At 39.8% G+C, this 20,899-nt stretch overlaps 1 protein-coding gene across 1 annotated transcript in view; it reads right to left on the reverse strand.

The window, feature by feature from the left end:
• Window positions 1-212: 212 nt before the first annotated feature.
• Window positions 213-20,899, reverse strand: part of LOC117501393 (brevican core protein-like) — a 29,836-nt gene continuing 9,149 nt past the window's right edge. The window contains 14 exon segments of the mRNA XM_034160265.1: window positions 213-1,021; window positions 1,370-1,552; window positions 3,425-3,569; window positions 4,950-5,032; window positions 5,114-5,272; window positions 5,430-5,537; window positions 10,412-11,546; window positions 11,549-12,315; window positions 13,182-14,003; window positions 15,923-16,216; window positions 16,299-16,426; window positions 16,585-16,759; window positions 18,315-18,689; window positions 18,821-18,900. Of these exon segments, the coding sequence (XP_034016156.1) occupies window positions 909-1,021; window positions 1,370-1,552; window positions 3,425-3,569; window positions 4,950-5,032; window positions 5,114-5,272; window positions 5,430-5,537; window positions 10,412-11,546; window positions 11,549-12,315; window positions 13,182-14,003; window positions 15,923-16,216; window positions 16,299-16,426; window positions 16,585-16,759; window positions 18,315-18,689; window positions 18,821-18,900 (4,567 nt within the window). The 3' untranslated portion in view covers window positions 213-908.

The raw sequence follows: 20,899 nt of genomic DNA on the forward strand, positions 1-20,899 counted from the left end.
ATACGGATAATTACAGTTGATGAGACATGCATGAAAACAACATTAAAGGTGTTCAGCACTGTCTCTCGGAATACTTTGTAGCCCACCGCTTTGACTTCCAGACAGGAAGTCAAATTCAACCAGTGGATGATGTGAAATTGTTGTTTTCTCTGTTACCCGTCTGTGATCGTAATCTGTTTTCAGCCACGAAATGAACCAAAAAAATGGAGCAAAAATAAGAAAAGCATTTCTTCTTTATTACAACATAAAGCTGAGAACACAAACACGTCTGGAGGAAAACTGAAGGTACAGCTCGAGAAAACTGATATATGTACATTTGTTGACTCGGTAGAAAACAAGGACTTTGAAACTCTAAATCCTGAATTCTCTGTTGGATATTTTACAAGGGCATTGAAAACATTAGCACCGGTTTTGTAAAAGATAAACACACGCACACACACACACACACACACAGTCACACAAATAGAAAAGAAGAACAGTGAGAAAACAGTGTCTTTCTAGTGCAAAAGGACAAGTGCGATAGATGTGATTGACTTTTTGGGGAATCACATTTACCACCTTTTTAAGCTTTGCCAGTTATTCTTCTCAGAACTTATTTTTTCACATTGAAATCTGTGATTGAAATGCACATAGAAGCATGATAACAGAATCTCTGGCGAGATCAACTCTGCATCCATCTGAACAAAATACAGTAGAAAATATTCCAAAGGACATTAAGAAACAGGAATGTTGAAGTAAACGACGGCTGAGCCTTACTGCGCTCTGCAAACTCCAAACTTTTGTCTGGCCTGCGTGTCTGCGTCATACCTTTTGTCCTGTTTAGACATTTATGATTTTTTGTTTAAATTCATTAGACTCTTTTCACTTTGTTTTGTCACAATTCAATTTAATTAAAACACAAGTGAATTTTAAAACTTGATGTCCCAGTATTGTGGTGATTCTTTAGTGGTTTCTAATCCATCGTCAGAGATGCTGTTGGTCAGTGACAGCGCTTCAGGGTGCTCGGTCAAAACTCCGGCCTCTGAAAAGTAATCCAACAAGAACATATGAGTCCAGTTAGTAAAAATCACAGTTTAAAGGGCTCATTTTGTGCACATGTTCGCCAAGCTAAAATGGGTCACCAGGTGTGTAAAAAAAAAAAAGAAATGAAAGTTTAAACTAATGTATTCATCCTCAGGTCTGTTGTAGATGATATTTTGTTGTGTCTGTTGCTATAAATAGAAAAGAGCTGAAGCTTAATCAAAAAGAAAAAGTGATTCAAGTCACTTCAGGTTGTAATGTGAATGTGTACACTCATCTGCCTGATGGATATACGAACTTTATGTAAATTAGTTTCTTCCTCATGACGAAGATCATTTTGTCATCTTACCAGGGATGCACAGGATCTTAGGCTCCTCCCACTCGCCACCAGGCAGACACCTGATCAGAGGTTTTAGTCTCTGCTGGAAGCCTGGCCTGCAGTAATAACGCACAGCTGCGTTTGTGTCGTATCTCTGTCGAATCTTTCCAAATATGGAAGCGTTTTTGACCTTTGGTGGTGGACCGCACAAGGCTGTTGGTACAGATAAAACACCTTCTTAAAGTCTGCACTACTTCACATCCCTGTTAGCTCCAAAAAAGGTCATGTGATCAGCAGCATTTGACAGTTTGTATGTCTGTTAGGAGGACTGCACACAAGGTTTTTAGTTCATCTCAATGAAACTGGGTAGAATGAATCTCAATCTCCATATGAGGTTCCAGAGCCCTCAAGTCTCACTCATTTGGAGTGAGACTCACTCTTTAAAATGGTCCTGTCAGGTCTCACACACTCGTTGTCACGCTCTCATGCTAACGCATGACATTCCACCAAAATGACCTGCAAGACGAGATTTGGTGGGAAATAACTTCTTGACCGTATCTCAACTTGAAAGCTCTGTGGTTCTGTGTAAGAGTTTTTTTTTTCTTTTTTCTTTTTTTTTTACATTTTGAAGAATTGCTCAGAATGTCCCCAGATGTCCAGGGTGTATGACTGCTGGGATAGGCTCCAACCCCCGTGACCCTTAATTGGAGTAAGTGGGTATAGAAAATGGATGGACGGTTCCCAGATAACCTGCATGAAACCAGGTGGAACAATCAATTTTACCAAATGAAATTTTGCACATGATCAGGCTTTGGATTTTAACCTTTTATTAATTATTATTGGAACTAGAGATATATTTTCACTTATTTCTCAAAACATTGTCAGGATATCTCTGTGAAATGGTGAAATACTGTAAATCTCATCAATGAAAAGATCCCATTACATTTTGGTGATGGTCAGAATCTAAATGTTGATGGTGTATCAGATTTTTCTTTCTTAAATATAGCAGTTGAGCCTTTTTTAATCAGATCAAATCAATTTTATTTATATAGCGCCAAATCACAACAAACAGTTGCCCCAAGGCACTTTATATTGTAAGACAAAAGCCATACAATAATTACAGAAAAACCCCAACGGTCAAAACGACCCCCTGTGAGCAAGCACTTGGCGACTGTAAGTAAGTAAGTAAGTAAGCTTTATTTATATAGCATTTTTCACAGACCAAGGTCACAAAGTGCTTCACATGATATAAATAGACAATAAAAACAACACATACAAATATAGAACATATTTGTAGTTTTTCCTTCCCAGAAGACTGGGAAGGAAAAACTCCCTTTTAACAGGAAGAAACCTCCAGCAGAACCAGGCTCAGGGAGGGGCAGTCTTCTGCTGGGACTGGTTGGGGTTGAGGGGAGAGAATCAGGAAAAAGACATGCTGTGGAGGGGAGCAGAGATCAATCACTAATGATTAAATGCAGAGTGGTGCATACAGAGCAAAAAGAGAAAGAAACACTCAGTGCATCATGGGAACCCCCCAGCAGTCTAAGTCTATAGCAGCATAACTAAGGGATGGTTCAGGGTCACCTGATCCAGCCCTAACTATAAGCTTTAGCAAAAAGGAAAGTTTTAAGCTTAATCTTAAAAGTATAGGGGGTGTCTGTCTCCCTGATCCGAATTGGGAGCTGTTTCTACAGGAGAGGAGCCTGAAAGCTGAAGGCTCTGCCTCCCATTCTACTCTTAAAAACCCTAGGAACTACAAGTAAGCCTGCAGTCTGAGAGCGAAGCGCTCTACTGGGGTTATTTAAGGCAGTGTCTATATTTCTGGCTGATGGAACAATGATCGCCAGTCTATTTTTCCGGCTGCCGTCACACATGACTGCATTTACAGTGGTCATGGGTTCAATTACCTCTTCACACCTGAAAAAACACCTTATTCTTCCAGCTGACAATATTTATGGTGATGGAAAACTAGACTGCATCTAATTGTTGCGAAGTGCTGAAAACATGACCACTAGTTGTTGTTCCTGTTTTACATTCTGATCAGGGAATTACAAATGTTGACTTCTGTGTCATTTGGAGACTCACAGGTGCCTTTTTTGCAGGTGTAGGCCAGGTGGTAGTTGCATGGCACATCACTCCAGCGCCCTCCATCGTGCCAAACCATCACTACACAGTCTTCACCAGACAAGAAGTAGCTGTCTGGCTGTCCACGGTACCAGTTCTCATACAGCTGTGCACAGGGAAAAGAGACATAAACAAACAAAAAAAAATATGCGGGATATTTAAAGCGTGATTATGTTTAGACTGGTTGTCATCTTGGTGTTTGGTGTCAAATTATACCCCAAATACAAGACCACATCCCTTAGGCATCACAGATGAGATAAACATTCAACTGTGAGTCTTTACATTCTGTTACGTTTTGCTATTTAACGGAACTACTACATTGGCCTGTTTCTGAAATACAGGGAGGGTGTTGGGTCAAAAGAAAAACTTGAGTTGAATCAAAGTGACACTTGGGGTTCCTGAATACTCCCTCCCAAAATTTACTCTGCATCTTCAGCGGATGCTGAGACACAGCAAAGGCCCATTTCATTAGGGTTAAAGGTAAAAAAAAAAAAGGAATTCTTTATCGCTTTAAAGACAAGTTAATTGGCTGAATAAGAATTTTGAGGTCTGAGAGTAATTCAAGTCCAACATTTGCTCTGCATCCTCAGCGGTTACTGAGATTTAGGTCAATGATGAATGGTGGCATTTTCAGCTATTACCATAGTAACGGTTCAGCTTTTCGCAAAGTATTCTAGCCAATAGAAACTTAGTCTGTGGCACATAATTTAACACTGAAATTAATATCAGATGACGAATGGTTCCTGAAATATGGCATAACGTCCACAGAAACATGCACAGATGAGTATATATATATATATATATATATATCCAATCCAAATGACATCCCGGGTATGTCATCCCCCCAGGACAGGACAGTTACAAGCACCTGCTCAAGCTACAAGCTAATGGGAACCATGATGAAGATGCAAGAAGGTTAGCCACAGCCAAATACCTTCAGAAGGTAAGACAGGTCCTGAGAAGCCAGCTCAGTGGTAGGAATAAGAGTCGCGCCATCAATACATACATACGTTGTACCAGTCATCAGATACCCAGCTGGAATAATAAGTTTGCCACAGGAGGTGATAGATGCCACTAATGTCAAGACATGAAAACTCCTCACAATACACAGAGGTTTCCACTCAAAGTCCAGTACCCTGAGGCTCTATGAGCAACACAAGGAGGGAGACCAAGGATTAGTGAGTTTCAGGTGAGGTGAGGAGCACAAATACATCAGAAAGACGGCCCCCCAAGATCAGCTGCTACAAGAACACTTCAGGCAGCTGAAGACAGACGGTGACAAGGACCAGGAGGAGGAGATATCATGGAAGACCAAGCCCCTCCATGGGCAGATAGAGGAATGTGGCTGACATCAAGAAGACCTACCAGTGGCTACCAGCTTTCCAGATATGAAGATTTGCTGTTTTTATTCTTATAAGCTGTTTTTTAGGTTTTGGGCTGCTCATCATTTGTTTGGACTTGTTTTGGTGGAACATTCATTCCTCACCAGCGGGTTCCCGTCAGACCAGCGGAAATCATCCTCCACAGTCTTGTCATTCAGTCCGGTCCACTGGTACTCTTTGTAGTTCCCTGATGAACACAAGAGTTTGCTACAATGTTCAGTCCACAATCACTAATAAGCCAGATTTAGCTGGTGTAGTCTGGACCTACTGTTGAGGTACGTCTGCTCCTCAGGGGTCATGATTGACACCAGATGAGCTCCCATCATGCGACAGTGCTGCTCAGCAACCTCCCAGCTCAGACGCTGGCTGAAGTGACGGTAACAGAACCCGTGGAACTTGTCCCATCCCAGTTCACATCGCTCCAGGTCTGAAAAGATCACAGAAGAGGATGTCAGACACTCAAGACCAGTCAGATGACAATATCACCATCTTCCCATTGGCCTCTGATAGCATCGGCGGGGCTGGTCAACCATGTCTGGGAGCCACGACAGATGTGACTGGATGGTGAAATGCATTAGACTCACCAGTTTGACAGAAGTCTCCTCCATAGCTCGGCAAACAGAGGCAGGAAACACGCCCGCTGATGTCAGTGCACGTGCCTCCATTCAGACATGGATCAACCACACAGCCATCTAAAAAAAAAAAATAAGAAAAATTCACTGTGCAAAACTGAGCCAACACAATCTGCCATATGATGTAAAGCCCAAATAAATGCTGCTGTACGAATTACACACTGTTACAGAAAATGAGCATTCTACCTCTAAAATAAAATGCTAAAAATAATAAAAACAGTACTGTTTAGTCAGCTTAACAGTCATTTATTCATTTGTAGAGAACCTGTCAATCATCATGTTGGGCCAGAACAGAGGGAGTATGGGCCATTTGTTTATTTATTTTAATAAGGTACACAGCACTTAAAAAAAAACTGTAGTATTAGTTTTTACCCTTCTTTTTTGGAAACAATATCTATAAAATTTTAAATTTTGTCTTTTGCGACAATATATACACACAATCATCAGCTGGTTATAGGGAGGGAAAACTAGTTTTGTTTTTTGTTTTTTTTATAAAAGAAGCTAATCAACTATAAACTTACAAATCCAGTTTTAAAATAAATACATGTGTAGACATACTGCCTGAAACATTAAAAGAAACATTAAAAGATCACCTCAAACAAATATAGTTTTATGACCTAAAAATATGTTGTTTCTTCATTATAAATATTAGATACTCAGCTGGGTTTCATTATTTATAGTCGGTATTTATTTTATTTCTCCACTCTTTAAAACCCCTGAAACACTTTATTTTTCATAAATTTTAATGGAGTGTATAATTAATATGTGACGCAATTTGCTGTGCTTGCGTTCATGATTTATATAAGCCGACAGGTGGCAGCAGAGGCCCAACACAGCAGCTGGGTCTCGCACCGGGCTGCAAAAGTTTCCTTCTTGATGTTTCTTGCCATCTACGTTGATTTATTGCTGTCCACTCTTCATTTATGAGAACATTTTCACGTGACACGTGTGGAAGATGGAGAATTACGGAAGGCAAATGTTGCACATTTCAAGATTTCAAAGCCAGTCACCAATCTCTTTTCAAATGTTATATATATATATATATATATATATACACACAAAAAAAATATTTTAGGTCAAATTTGAATTACCAATAAATGACAGATTTTACACACAGCAGCTTAATTTAATATTAACAATCACTGTCCCAACAATGAATGTATTTTTTTTACACTAAAATGTTTTCTTTGTGTATAAACAAACAAACAAAAAAGAACATCAAGTTTAAAGAGCAATTTGCTTCTCCAAAAAACAAAACAAGACAAAAAAAAAAAAAAAAATCACACTTCTGGCACATACAGATTATGTGAAAACAAAGTGTGTTTTACAAATAAAGAGGCATTAATCTGTAGAAAAGTAGATTTCATCTACAGTGCAAAAAAAGTCCTTTATTCTCACAATTTCTGCTTCGTTCCCTTTAAAAGTGTTTTCTTTCTAATTCTCAAAACTCAGAGTCAGGGGAGGGAAAAAAAAATCAGCAAGATGCTCTCTAAGCATTCCTGTGAAACAGGAGACAACCTACTCAAAGTCCTCCATAATAACAGGTTCCAGTTACACTTTAATTTTCAAAATTTGTAAAGGATGGCAAAATTAATGTTTACGTGTGCAAATGTAAAACATTTTTACAAGTGAATATGGTTTATTTGTCTCTCCTGGCACCTTATAAACAAGAACCTTGCTGTTCTATGTCATTATGCTGCAGACTCCTACCCACATGTTTCTCTCTGTGGGTCCATGTGGATGGAAAAAACTGCTCTAAACCTGGCAGAATTTTAACTAGTACAGTAAAAATAAATAAAAAAATAAAATAAATAAATAAAAACATGATAATTCCAGTTTTCTGATATACACAATAAAATACTGTCTCTTAAGTTTTCAGCATGAACTATGTGTCACACGTACAAATTTCAAAAATAAAATAAAAATTTTATGCATTTTAATTAAAGTTTCTCTTTGGTTTGTTTCAGGACCATACACAATTTCTACACTTTTTTTTTTTTTTTTTTTTTTGCACTTTGAGGATTTTGAATGATTTGTTCTATAACAGACAAACCTGTTTGTAAATGTGATGGTTCACCACTGAATTTCTCAGTTTTCTGTACGAACATTTTTTAATCATCTGAACAGCAATAAATTACTTGGAATTGGAAAATTATTGTTTACCATGACCTTACAACAGCAGCAAATAAAATGCACCTGCCACATTGTGCTGATGAAAACCTGTTGGGTTTTACAACTTTTTTTTAAAATCACAAGGTATTTTAAAAACGGGTTAACTTTGGTAGAAAAAACCATCATAGACACTGAAGGGATGCTTTCAAAATAGCATTTCCAATTTGTTAAAACAACCTGTTTCTGGGCTTGTTGCATTAAAACGAATGGGGCAGCGCAGTCCTCGTTGAACCACTGCGTGATATCACGGGATTTGATCACTTTCAGGACAGCCTGCCAGTGTGCAACACAAACACAGCATCACATCAAACGGAAAGATGGTGTACTGTTTTGTTTTCGGCTGCAATCACCAAAGCAGTTGCGAAAAGTGCCGTTTTTCAGTTCCCAGTGGAAAGGGAAGACAACGCAAATGAGAGAGGTTGTGTCGCTAAGTTTTAGCAAGATTTAATGTGAATAAATAGATTATGTTAGATAGAACTTTAATGATCCCTTGGGAAGACTGCCTCATGATAATGATAATGGGGCAGTCCCCGGAAGTACAATTTTTGCGTCATATGCTCTTTCATTTAACCCCTTTATTGCCCACCCTCAAATGAGACCACAATGCCCAATGTTGCTGTGAATTACGCCTGCTTTCTCTTATCAACTTTTTTCCAGAGACAGTGTGTGGGTGTCTAACAGAGAGCACAGACCAGAGCTCACAGTGCAAGCAGGACTCTAGATATGGACTTCCATGACATATGTCACAGAAGTACACAAGAAGCTGTTTTAGTCACACACCAGCAAGATTTCGAAGATCTTTAACATAAAACCCTAAAATACCCGAAGAAGGTAGATTAAAACTTTTTTTTTTTTTTTTTTTTTTGCAAAAGACAAACTTTTTCAACAAACCTTTTCAAATTTAAATTGAAAAAGAAAAACATGCAACAGATGTGGCTTAACATAAATCTGAATGTGCAGCGCCACCACCAGGAAGTAAAGTGAAATTCACCTGCGTATTTATTTCTTGACAATAAGGATGTTGCATATCAGTTGCTATATATAGTACAACTCAACTTTCCAATGTATTTTTGTGATAAAATCTGTTTTTTTTTTTTTCTGTGAATCTGCACAGTTTGTATACTTTGCAGTTGGTGTTTATTACTTTGTTTGTAGACTTAAAAGAGTCAAAGAGGATTACTTGTTAAATCCAAGACAGTCCGTAGTTATTTTCATGGCATTACCCTGAAAGTATCTATAAACAGGGATCCTACTACACTCAGTCCAACCTGGTTTACTTGTGCACAAAATGTAATCTGCAACATCTGTTTTCTGAGAAAAAAAAAAACATGAAAAGTTCACAATTACTTAGATTTGTTGAGTGAAACTCACTTTAATTTCAGTTTCTTCAATGCCAACATAACCGACTGTCTGCAGATATTATTATAAGTTATAAGAACTATACAAGACAATGCACTCTCCATGACCAGATGAGAAAAGTGGATCATTCATTTATCATTATTTCACCTTAAAAGATGATTAAAAAAAATGAAGTTTGCACATAAACAAGAGCATATGATATAAGTATGAAATTGTAATGACCATTAAAGGTGTACTGGTAGTCCCTTTTTGAGCTTTACCATTTAAGTCATAAAAATGATTTCATTCTGCACCATTTTTGTTCAACGGAATTTAAATAAAGAATCCATTGTTTTATATGGCAATAATACTCTCAACATTCACCCTTTCCAGAAGCTACTTTGTATTTTGACTCACATGGGCTAAAATGCAATAACAGGACACCACGACACATTGGTAAAAAGTTTCCCAGTTTTCCAAGGTACTGTTCAAGCATCAAATGACACTGCTACACTATTATATTTCCATGGAATTCAGTGTGAATTTCAAATTTTATGAATGAGCTTCCTCCATCATGTTGTCAGCAAGATGTCACAAAGTCAATGCACTATATTTTAAATACATAACCAGCAATAAAACTAGCAGTAATTTTCAGAATATACCACAGAAACAGGGGTATAATATAATAACTGGATTTCAACACAAACTCAATTTAGTCATTTTTCTGACAAACTGAAAGGGACACAATAAATCAGCAATGAAAAGCAATTGTGCCTTTAATTCTCTGTGCTTTCATGACTACGTCTAAAATTAAATAGAAATCTATTTACTGAAAATAATTATTATTGCATTGATCAGTGCTGTTACATTCAACATAATTAGTGTTACATTCGAGGTAACGTTACTTTCAGATTATTGCAAAACACTTCAGGCTTTGAATGTTATAGGCAGGAGAAATTGCTGGGGTTGGGTAGTCATATGGTGCAAAAACTGCCATCTTCACTGGTAACCTGGACGTTACTGTAGGAGACACTTTTCAACCTTCACAGACACACCAGTGTTTGTGTCAGTACTTCACAGAAGTCAATCCTTGCAAACATGCAGAGCAAGACTGTTTTTGTCTTTTAAGGACAAATGTCAAATGGGAGATATCCCAGATGCAAGTACCTTAAGAAAGCAGAGCCGCAGGGAGAAAGGGAGGAATGTTTTAAAGTGAGGAGGGGAAGAGTCAGAAGAGTGAGTGGGCTCTTTGAAACGAAGCGTGAGACACAGGTAGAAGAAGCGTGGGAGCTAATGGGTATGCCTGGAGCTTACAGGAAAATGGAACAAAGCAGGTCATGCAGAGGAAAGATCTGGGATTTAGTGCGTCGATGCGTTGAGCAACAAGAGGACAATTAGGCTGATGAGAGTGGATTTAAATTTACCTGTAAGTTTCCCTGTGCCGCCTATGCTAGCCCTCTCATTGGGCAAGATAAGCAGGGCGGGTGGCTGGGTGAGCGTAAACTCAACAGCCACCAGACTTTGATCCACTGGTGGTATCATGGGTGTCGCCGCCTGCAGCACAGACGACTCATGGAATGCTTCTGAGGTTGTGGTGAGTGGGCTCCAAGTGTGTCTGGGTTGATGTGTGGTGGTTGTTGTGATGGTGGCAGCTGTGGCTTTTGCGCTCGAGGAGGACTGTGACTTTATGGGGGAATCTGGAGCAACTGCTGAGTCACTGGAAGATGTTTGACCACTGTACTCTAGATTATTCAGAGATTCTTGTGGTTCATTTGTGGTCATTGGCAAGATCAAGCTGGATGTTTGAGAATCAAGAGGAAAAACTTCAATTTCCTCTTCAATAGTAGGAGAAACTGTATTTTCATCTTCAGCAGTTGAGATTCTTGCAGTTTCCTCTACAATAGTTGGAGTGACTGTATTTCCATCTTCAACAGTTGAGATACCTTCAATTTTCTCTTCAGTCATTGGAGCAACTATGTCCTCATCTTCAGCAGTTGAGATACCTGCAGGTTCATCTTCAGCGGTTGGAGTAACTATATCTTCATCTTCAATAGTTGCGATACCTGCAACTTCCTCTACAGTGGCTGGGGTTTCATCAACAACAATTGAGATACCTGCAATTTCTTCGTCAGCAGTTGGAGTAACTGTATCTTCATCTTCAATAGTTGAGATACCTGTAACTTCCTCTTCAGTGACTGGGGTTTCATCTACAACAGTTGAGATACCTGCAATTTTTTCTTCAACAGTTGGGGTAAACATATCTTCATCTTCAATAGTTGGGGTCACCTTAAGTTCCAGTCCAGTGCTTAGGGTAACTGTGTCTATAGCTTCAACAGTTGGGGTAACTGTGACTTTGTCTTTGACAGTTGAAATAACTGTAACGTTATCTGTAACAGCGAAGGTATTTGTAATTTCCTCTCCAGTGGTTGGCATAACCATATCTCCAGCTTCAGTGGTTGAGGTAACCACAATTTTCTTTTCAGCTGTTGTGGTAACTGTGTTTATAGCTTCAACAGTTGGAATAACTGTGACTTCAGCATCAACTGTGGAGATGTCTATCATTTTCTCTTCAATGGTAGGGGTATCCATGCCTCTATTTTCAGAAGTTGGTGTAACTGCAATTTCCTCTTCAATGGCTTCCATAACTTCTCTTCAGCAGCTAGGGTAAATGTGTATACATCTTCAACTGCTGGGGAAACTGTAACTCCCTTTTCATATGTTGGAGTGAATGCATCTTCATCTTGAATGGTTGGGGTATCTTTATCTACAGTGGTTGTATCTTGGACATCCTCACTATGGGTTGAAGTAATCTTGTATTCATCTTTAACAGTTGGGGAAATTGTGACCTCATCTTCAATGGTTGTGTTATCTTGGATACCCTTTTTAAGAGTTGGGGGACGCGTATCAGGTTCGAGACCACTTCCTTCTTCTTGAGAAGCAGCTGTAGCATCAATATGGACTCCATAAGCTGATGTCTGGTTCAGGCTTGTGGTGTTTCCAGCCAGCATAGATACCGTTGGAGATTTAGTAGCTGCTAAACGAACTCTAGAAACATGGTGGTCTTCAGACGTTGTGTGCAGCTGCGTTCCCTCACTTTCTGTGGCAGCTGTGTCCTCAATTTCTGAACTAGCACTTCCCTCATGTCTGGAAACAGAGACCTCCCAAAAGTGCACCGCTGTGGAGAAAACATCCAAGACTGGTTCAGGAGAATGCTGTGAGCCAGGCGAGTAGCTCGAGTCTGGAACAGCAGTTTGAGACTCAGTAGAAGTGCTGGTGGTCCAAATGGAAGGTGACAGGTGTGTGGTGATGTCAGATTCAAGGTCAGTGTCTGGAAGAAAACATAAAGTGTTTCTGGGGCAGTTAATACATCTGCTGCAACATATCAGTAGGGCTAATTTAAAAAAAGGTCCATACTGACATATAAGCATCACATGTTTTGCATGTGTTCACCTGATATGCCATTAATTCATTAAAGAACATCAGCCACCTGATAATCCAATATCGTTGCCATTTTTTTGAATGATTATTTTTAACTTTTTGCTATGTGTTTTGTTGAATATGCCAATCCTTATGCCATTGGCATCAATTAATGTTTTCACCCCTCTTAATCTGATTTGAACAAGAGAAAGCACCTGTAACCTCTTTACACACACACACACACACATGTACTTGGCACAAACAACTTTGCAGATCCATAGGTGAGAGTTGGGTATGTACTGAGGGCTAGTGCCAGTTCTCTACACCAAGGCTGCTGCTGACTACTCAAACAAAAATGCTACCTCTAACAAACTCCTTCACACCAAGCATATTAGTTGTCTGCTTATTCAACTTATTCATGAATAAATTATAAATGTACAAATTATACTGCAAGGGTGTTTATAGGCATATTGAAACATGAAAATTGCAATCTTCACATTAAAACCAAAATTAAAATCATACTGAGATCAAACCTGAGATAATTTATTCTTGTTTTATGAAAATTCATACGAGAATTGGAGGCCATCTTGGAAAATTGCAGTCATCTTAGATTTTTGCTTGGCTAACGTTCTTTTATGAATAAGCATGTTGGATATATGTGCCAATTTTGGTGCTTATATGACAATTTGAACAGTCCTAATATTTGCAGTTATTTGCCCTACTACAACATGTTGATTCTTAAATAGAAATGCGAACAGGAATTGATAATAGATTTACCTTGAGAAAGGTCTCCAGACCCATCGAGAGGAGTCCACAGTGTGGTGAGAGCTAAGACTGAAGATTGTGTAGCTTCAGTTGGACTTTTGTCACTTGGGGACTTGTTTGAGAGAGTTGTCTCCATTGGTTCCTTTACTACTGCCTCCTCCAGTTTCATGTGAAATGTTGGCTCAAAGGTCACAGGTGTTACCTCCAGTTTAGGATCTTTTTGAGTGTAGGTGCTGTTCGGTTCACTGTAATTGGCTTGTGTTTCGTTAAAATACAAGTCTTTCTTTGCTTGGAAGTGCTTTGGTGTCTCAGATGTTTGTATCTGCTTTGTGGTGTTTGTGTCAGTCACTGGGCTGTAATCAGTGCGAGGTCCATATGACAGGTCAGGAGTCCCGGTGGTACTTTCAGGCTCCAGCTGGTGAAGAGTAAAGTTCTCGTTGGAATCTGTCTCATTGATGGCACTGAACGACTGCAGGGTATCATCTGTGCCCGTGCTGGCAGTGCTAGGCATCACTGCTGTGACACTTTGGCTTTTTTCTGTAGCAGGTGTAGTTTTATCAAGAGGCTGGTTGACATCTAGTGAAAAGGTGCTGGTGACGGGAGACTCAGTCATGTCTGACATAGGCGTTGGATGCATCTCAACCATATTTTCTCTGATAGAAGGATCTGAGAGAAAAGGGAATGATTCCAGAGCACTCTGAGCTTCTCGTTCCACTTGTTCTTCATGTTGGCTCAAGTGCAGTTCTTCATCTGTTTCCTGAAGAAACACAACATCTTGTCTGACATCTTCCGATTCACTGGCAATTGACTCCATAGGGGTTTCACTCCGATTTCCTGTAGAGGAAAGACAGTTCATGAAAAATAAGCTTTGTGTGTGAATGAGAGGGAGCCCAGTGGAATAGTGCAGTTACAAGGAGTAGAAGTGGTGAAAGTAGATGAGTTTAAATATTTGGGGTCAACTGTTCAAAGTAATGGAGAGTGTGGTAGAGAGGTGAAGAAGAGAGTGCACGCAGGGTGGAGTGGGTGGAGAAAGGTGGCAGGAGTAATTTGTGACCGAAGAATATCAGCAAGAGTGAAGGGGAAAGTTTACAAAACAGTAGTGAGACCAGCTATGTTGTATGGTTTAGAGACAGTGGCACTAACAAAAAGACAGGAGGCAGAGCTGGAGGTGGCAGAGCTGAAGATGTTGAGATTCTCTTTGGGAGTGACAAGAATGGACAAGATTAGGAATGAACATATCAGAGGGACAGCTCAGGTGGGACGGTTTGGAGACAAAGTCAGAGAGGCGAGATTGAGATGGTTTGGACATGTGCAGAGGAGGGACCCAGGGTATATAGGGAGAAGGATGCTGAGGATGGAGCCACCAGGCAGGAGGAGAAGAGGGAGACCAAAGAGGAGGTTCATGGATGTGCTGAGAGAGGACATGCAGGTGGTTGCTGTGACAAAGGAAGATACAGAGGACAGGGTGAGATGGAAACGATTGATCTGCTGTGGCGACCCCTAACGGGAACAGCCGAAAGACGAAGAAGAAGATGTTCCAACTGAGCATGTCTTCAGGTGGTTTCACTGAGAGCTTCCTCAGTGAGATCACAGGTTGAGATGACCAAACTCGCTGATATTTGGCCCTTAATTGCACATACTTTTGGTAACGGCTATTGGTATTATAAAGAATATTTAATTTGACCAAAGCAAGGATCATATCAAGTGTTTGAATTCAATTTATTTTCATTTATATAGCTCCAAATCACAACAAAGCTGCCTCAAGGCATTTAACACAAGTAAGGTTTAACCTTACCAACCCTGAGAGCAAGCCCACAGGGGACAGTGGTAAGGAAAAACACCCTCTGATGATTCGAGGAAGAAACCTTAAGCAGACCAGACTCAAAGGGATGACCCTCTGCTGAGGTCATTCTAACAGTTACGAGGTTTTGCAAAGTGTTAAAAAGCTGAAAAAACAGCAAATCAAACAACATAATAATATGAAGAAGATGAGAAGTCCACACAGGCATCAGCACCACAGGCATGGGTCATCCACGCCATCAGTGGGCCTGTCCCCGTGACAGGGTCACTTGCAAATGCAGACTGGAGCATGTAGCACCCGCCTCATGCCTTCTACCTCACAGTCCATTCGGGCCCTTCAGTTCAGATCAGTCCATCGTTTGCACCTCGGGCAGAGAGAAAAAGAGCAGTATCAGTTGGCTGGAAAAAAAACTACACCTAATGTATAATTCATCAGCAGTAAATCAACAGAAAAACAGAAATTACTAAGGTGATCGCCGACAGCCCTAAGCTTCACTCACACACCCAAAATTTAGATAGCGTTGAGGCCGAGACCTGTTCCTGTTCCAAACGTTTGAATATTTGACAAGCTGTGGCATTTAAAAATCCTTTACTTTAATCTTCTTAAAAAAAAAATTTAAAAAAGAAAACTTTGCTAAATGAATGCAGTCAGTCAGTCTGTGAATGGGTCTGCAAAATTTCTGTAATGTTGTAAAAACTATTCATTTCTGAAATTTTGGGCTCTGATATATACAGGTAAGGACGAGTGAACCTTATATTTTGGGCCATGTTGGCATCTTTTAACATGCAAATTAAAATTAAGGCTGACAGTTGTATCAAGCTGCTTGTGAAGTATTGTCAGTAATTGCAGGATCCTGACGGCCAGTGGAGGTCACTGTTGCTTGTTTGATAAAAGTAAACACGTTTCTGAGGCACAAAAAAAAAAAAAAAAAAAAAAAAAAAAAAAAACACACCTTTAAAACAGTAAACATCATGACGGCTGGTTGGTTCTGGGAAGCCGGTTTGGTTCATGAAGCGATATAGGGTTTTGACGCCCGCCTGCGGCCCTCCACAGCGCTCTCTAGGGGTTACGATAGGGTAGCGCACGCTGCCGTCAGCGAGCCAGCCAGGGCTGCAACGATCCAGACCTTCACTCCACGCCACGTACAGCTCTGCTGTTGTAGCGAGCGCCGCTCCTGCAGCTTTGCAATATGTCTGCGCCTCAGAGAATGACAAGTGCTGTGGGATGGGGTTATGGAAGACCTCACCTGAAAATAAGAAATATGTTAATTTCTCCTTCTCACAGGATCTAAACTACTATCACTGTTTTTGTTGATTTTTTTAAAATACCATCAATTTGTTCCACATAACAGTACACATCATATTTTTCCTCCACGTCCATCGTTCCATAGTTTCTCACGCCTGGTTCCCCGTCCATATCGCCGTAGCAACCCTCACGAGGTACTTGGATTGGGTATCTGCAGAATTAGTGCAAGAATAGAAAAAAACAATAAAATCTACAGCTGGAAACAAGAAGGTCAAAGAATACACCCAGTGAAGACAAAGCAGGCATTTCCTCTCGAGAGCAAACATCACACAGATCTGGTTTAGAGTCGACACAGAGTCCATGTCCTACCTGACGGACTGATCAGCCAGCCAGCCTGCGTCACACTGCTCGTAGCCGTCGTGATAAGCTGCTAGCAGCTGGTCAGGGGTGGCGATTTGTGCACCGACAGCTGCACAGGCCATCTGAGCCTGATGGAAGGAGAAGGCATACCGAGCCAAAGCATCTCTGTAATGGAAAATGACACCTGAAACGCACAATCAGAAGTAGTTAGAGGCTTCAGTGTTGTTGCATGATTCACTGCAAGCAAGTCTTTTATTATCAGGTACACAAGTGTGAATGTTGCTGCAGTTTACAGTGTGATATAAGTACCAATTTATTTATTTGGTTCAGTTATTATAGTGATAAGAGGAGAAGTGGTTAGGTGTGCTCTTCAAACTTTACTATGAACCTCACTTTTTGTTCATCTAAAATAAAAATGTCACTTTATTTGGCAAAACTTCCCGCTTGTAGATCAGCTTGACCAAATCTGTCACTCAAACGTCTGCAAGATTCACGTCATGAAATTCATACACTCATTTCAAGCACTTAAAGGGGACTTATTGTGGCATTTTTCATAAACATACCTTTTACAGCTACATTTGGTGGAGTTTTCATTTGAAACATCCTCAAAGTCCCACAGTTCCGTGACTATGCATGTAAAAGCTCCCTGGTTAAAGGTGAGTTATAGCTCTTTTGTGCTTCCATGACATAAGTCACAGAAGTCCATACATGGACTGCTGTGTGCTCTGTGAGACACGCCCACTCAGCTAGTTTACGGTCTATGCAACATGCCCATACAGTCTTTGGGAAAGATGAAGAGATAACCTTAACCCTGTAAAATCAGAGTAGCCTGAGGAGCCCCCCCACCCACCCACCCAGTATGTTGCATTTGCAACAATTTATAATAGCTCCTATCAACAAAATGACCACATATGGTTTTTATTAGAAAGCCTACCTTTTCCACAACAAAATGTGCCGAAGTACATTTTCTGATGCTGTGATCCAAACTAAAATCGGGGGGGGGGGGGGGGGGGGGGGGGGGGGGGGGAGTACAACATAGCTTCTGAGAGGACTTTAATTATAAAGTCTTTTATTGCAATTTGACAGTATGCGACAAGATGATTTAATTGATGGGTCGGTGGACATATCAGCTTTTGTTTAACCATAACAGCAGACATGATTTACATGTTAAATTGTGTCTCAAATGACAGGTCCGTACATAAATCAAACAACTATTTTATATCTAATTATATACAACTCTCATTGTGTGTGTGTGTGTGTGTGTGTGTGTGTGTGTGTGTGTGTATTAAAACGCTACTTCCTGTTACTGCATTTTCTGTTCAATTTTCCAAAAAGCCAACATTTCTTTGTTAAAATCTCAAAAATGTATTCTGTTGAGAGGCCCTGATTACCTCATATTGTACCTGATTGCACATTTGCACCTACTTTTACACAAGATTACATCTGATCTGTACCAAATACATAACATTATTCACCTTTTTAAAATCGCATTTCATCCCAGCATCACAAATGTTTTAAACATGTTTAAAACTTTTCTGATTGCTCACAATGTTCTGCAATGCTACTTTTGTCACCAATTACACCCGATTTCAGCCACAGACTTTGCCAAAATCGTATGCATTTGGGTATCAAAAACTGGTGATGACAGGCTTAAAGGGAGAAGCTGAATACAGAGGAGTTTTTCCCCCTCATTAAATGTTTTTTAGCAGTGGTATTGTGTATTATGACATTTGTGTTACCTTTGACTTTGAGCTGCACAAGGTCACTGGCATCCTCGAGGCCTTGCTGCACCTCGCAGCGATAATAGCCTGAGTCACTGGAGCGCAAATCACTCAACGACAGTGAGAGGTCATCTGGCAAGAATGAAGAGTTAAACAGGACAACGCGATCCTGATAAGTATCGCTGATCTTCACCCTTTCACCACGGGCCACCAAGATCTGTGTCTCCAAGCCACCAGAGATCACCGTCCACTTCACCCGGGGTAGAGCAGACTCAGAGGAGGAGGCAGGTGTAGTGGACAGAGATGCCAAGCAGGGAATAGTTATGGAGCTGCCCAGCATGGCAAATATCGGGCCTGAGTGTGCAATGTTTGCCTGAAAGTGTTGGGCATCATCTAAAATAATTCAAATAACAAAAGCAAATATATATATAAATTTCACTTTATTTATTTATTTTGTTGTTGTTTTTTGCTTGAAACTAAACAGCACTAAATCATTCTTTAAGTAATAAATGACTGTCTGTTACCATATGCAGATGGGCTTTGGGCAGGAAAGGCCAGAGTTAAATGGCAGGCTGCACAAAGGAGTGGAAGGATTTGGACACATCTGTGGAGATAAAGAAGCAAAGTGAAAATAAAGATTAAAAAAGAAGAGGCATTTTTTAATTTGGACCCCTGTGTAATCCTTCATTGGCCCCTAGCTGGCTATATCTTCCACCCCTGGATGGCCACCATACATAACTCTGAAATGGGTCAGCAGATTTTTGCCAAACATAGTAGAAATATTCCTTAGGTGGGAATCTCTAATTGATTAATATTAGGAGTAGATCTGTCAAAGGTCAAGGTTGTGAAAAATATAGTTAAAACTAGAAGTACTCAGAGAGTGCAAACCTCCGCCAAGGCCATAGGGTCACATGGAATACCCTTTGGCAAAGAGACTTATTCCACGTCGTTTCACGCATCTACCGTCATGTTTCAGATTCAGTGGTTAACCCTCTGGGGTCTGAGGGCATTTTTTGGACAGTTCACTCGCCTGGCATAAATGTTTTTTATTGCTGTTAACAGCTCTCTCTGCATCCCACAATCAAGTTTTACGTCTCTTTTTTTCAGGACAACCTGTACTTTCATATATATATATATATATATATATATATATATATATATATATATATATATATAGATATATATATATATATAGATAGAGAGAGAGAGAGAGAGAGAGAGAGAGAGAGAGAGAGAGAGAGAGAGAGAGAGAGAGAGAGAGAGAGAGAGAGAGAGAGAGAGAGTTGTGTTATTTTAAGTGTAATAAAGGTTTACAATCAGAAATAAGAAAGTAAAAAGTAAAGAAGTGGAAATTAATTTTCCACACACATTTATTCAAAACACACAGCAAACTATAATAAACTAGTAAAACATCACTCCTAAAAACAATCTTTGGTGTGTCACGTGAGGTGAATCTGCCTTACGATTGGATTTTGGAAAACCATGTGATGGTGAACCAATTCCAATTGGACACTCACATTGCTCACGTCATCACACAGCTTCTATGAGGAGTACAAAGATGGTGGACAGTGGCTCGAAAGTCCGTGGAGTTAACTTTTCAGCAAGAAAAGTAAGTTTCTATCTCATATCATTAAAAAGTTATTTATAATTTAGAAAACTTGGTATCAGCCATCGTATATGACGGCGCCGGCCCCAGAGGGTTAAACCCTTAGATCTTCAACAAACTTATTTATAAAGAGAAACTGCATGAACTACACAAGTTTTTTTTCTAATAAGTTTATTCAATGAGGAGAAACAAATGCTAAATTACTGTTGTGTCGTAACTTAATTTTTGTTCAGTCTTTGTGACCTGTCTACATGAAGTTAGATGCAAAAATGTTGAAACTGACCCTATCCTGCAATGATAAAGAATCCTTAAAAAAATTACTGGATCTGGATCATTACCAAAATTTAATGACTTCTAAGTTAGGCCAAGATACACCCCTGGTAAAAATTTCATTGAAATCCGTTGAGGATTTTTTGAGTAATCCTGCTAACAAACCAACCAACAAACAAACGGACATGATGAAAACATAACCTTGGCGGAGGTAAAAACACATTTACTGGGACCTCCCTGCGATCCATAGGGCTGGAGAGACAATGTAAAGCTTATATCAATCAATCAAGCACTTGAATACACTTGATATGAGTAAAGTTATGTTAAAGTCACAAGGCACAGTAAATTTTGCAGAGTATAATTTACTCTGCCAGGATAACATTTGGTCCCACTCCAAGTAGAGTTAAATACACTCTATTATAGAGTGAAATCAGCTGTACAGACTTGTCAAATCAAGTTTTTCAAGTCCAAAACGAGTCATTCACAACATGATAGAATTGATTTTTACACTGTGATAGAGCTGAGGGCTTCTGCGACTGGATTGTAAGTGTTGTTTGTGCACGTTAAGAGGTACCAACAACCTTCTTGGCCCATGGACCAAAAGGTATTGGTATCTCCAAACACTTCTGCTTAGTGATCAGAGACACGAGTGTCGCTGTGGCGATAAGTGAATTCCTCTATGAGTTTGACACTTTCACCACATACAGATATGCACATCTGATTGCTT

The sequence above is a fragment of the Thalassophryne amazonica genome, chromosome 20, assembly GCF_902500255.1.
Source record: "Thalassophryne amazonica chromosome 20, fThaAma1.1, whole genome shotgun sequence".
Lineage (NCBI taxonomy): Eukaryota > Metazoa > Chordata > Actinopteri > Batrachoidiformes > Batrachoididae > Thalassophryne > Thalassophryne amazonica.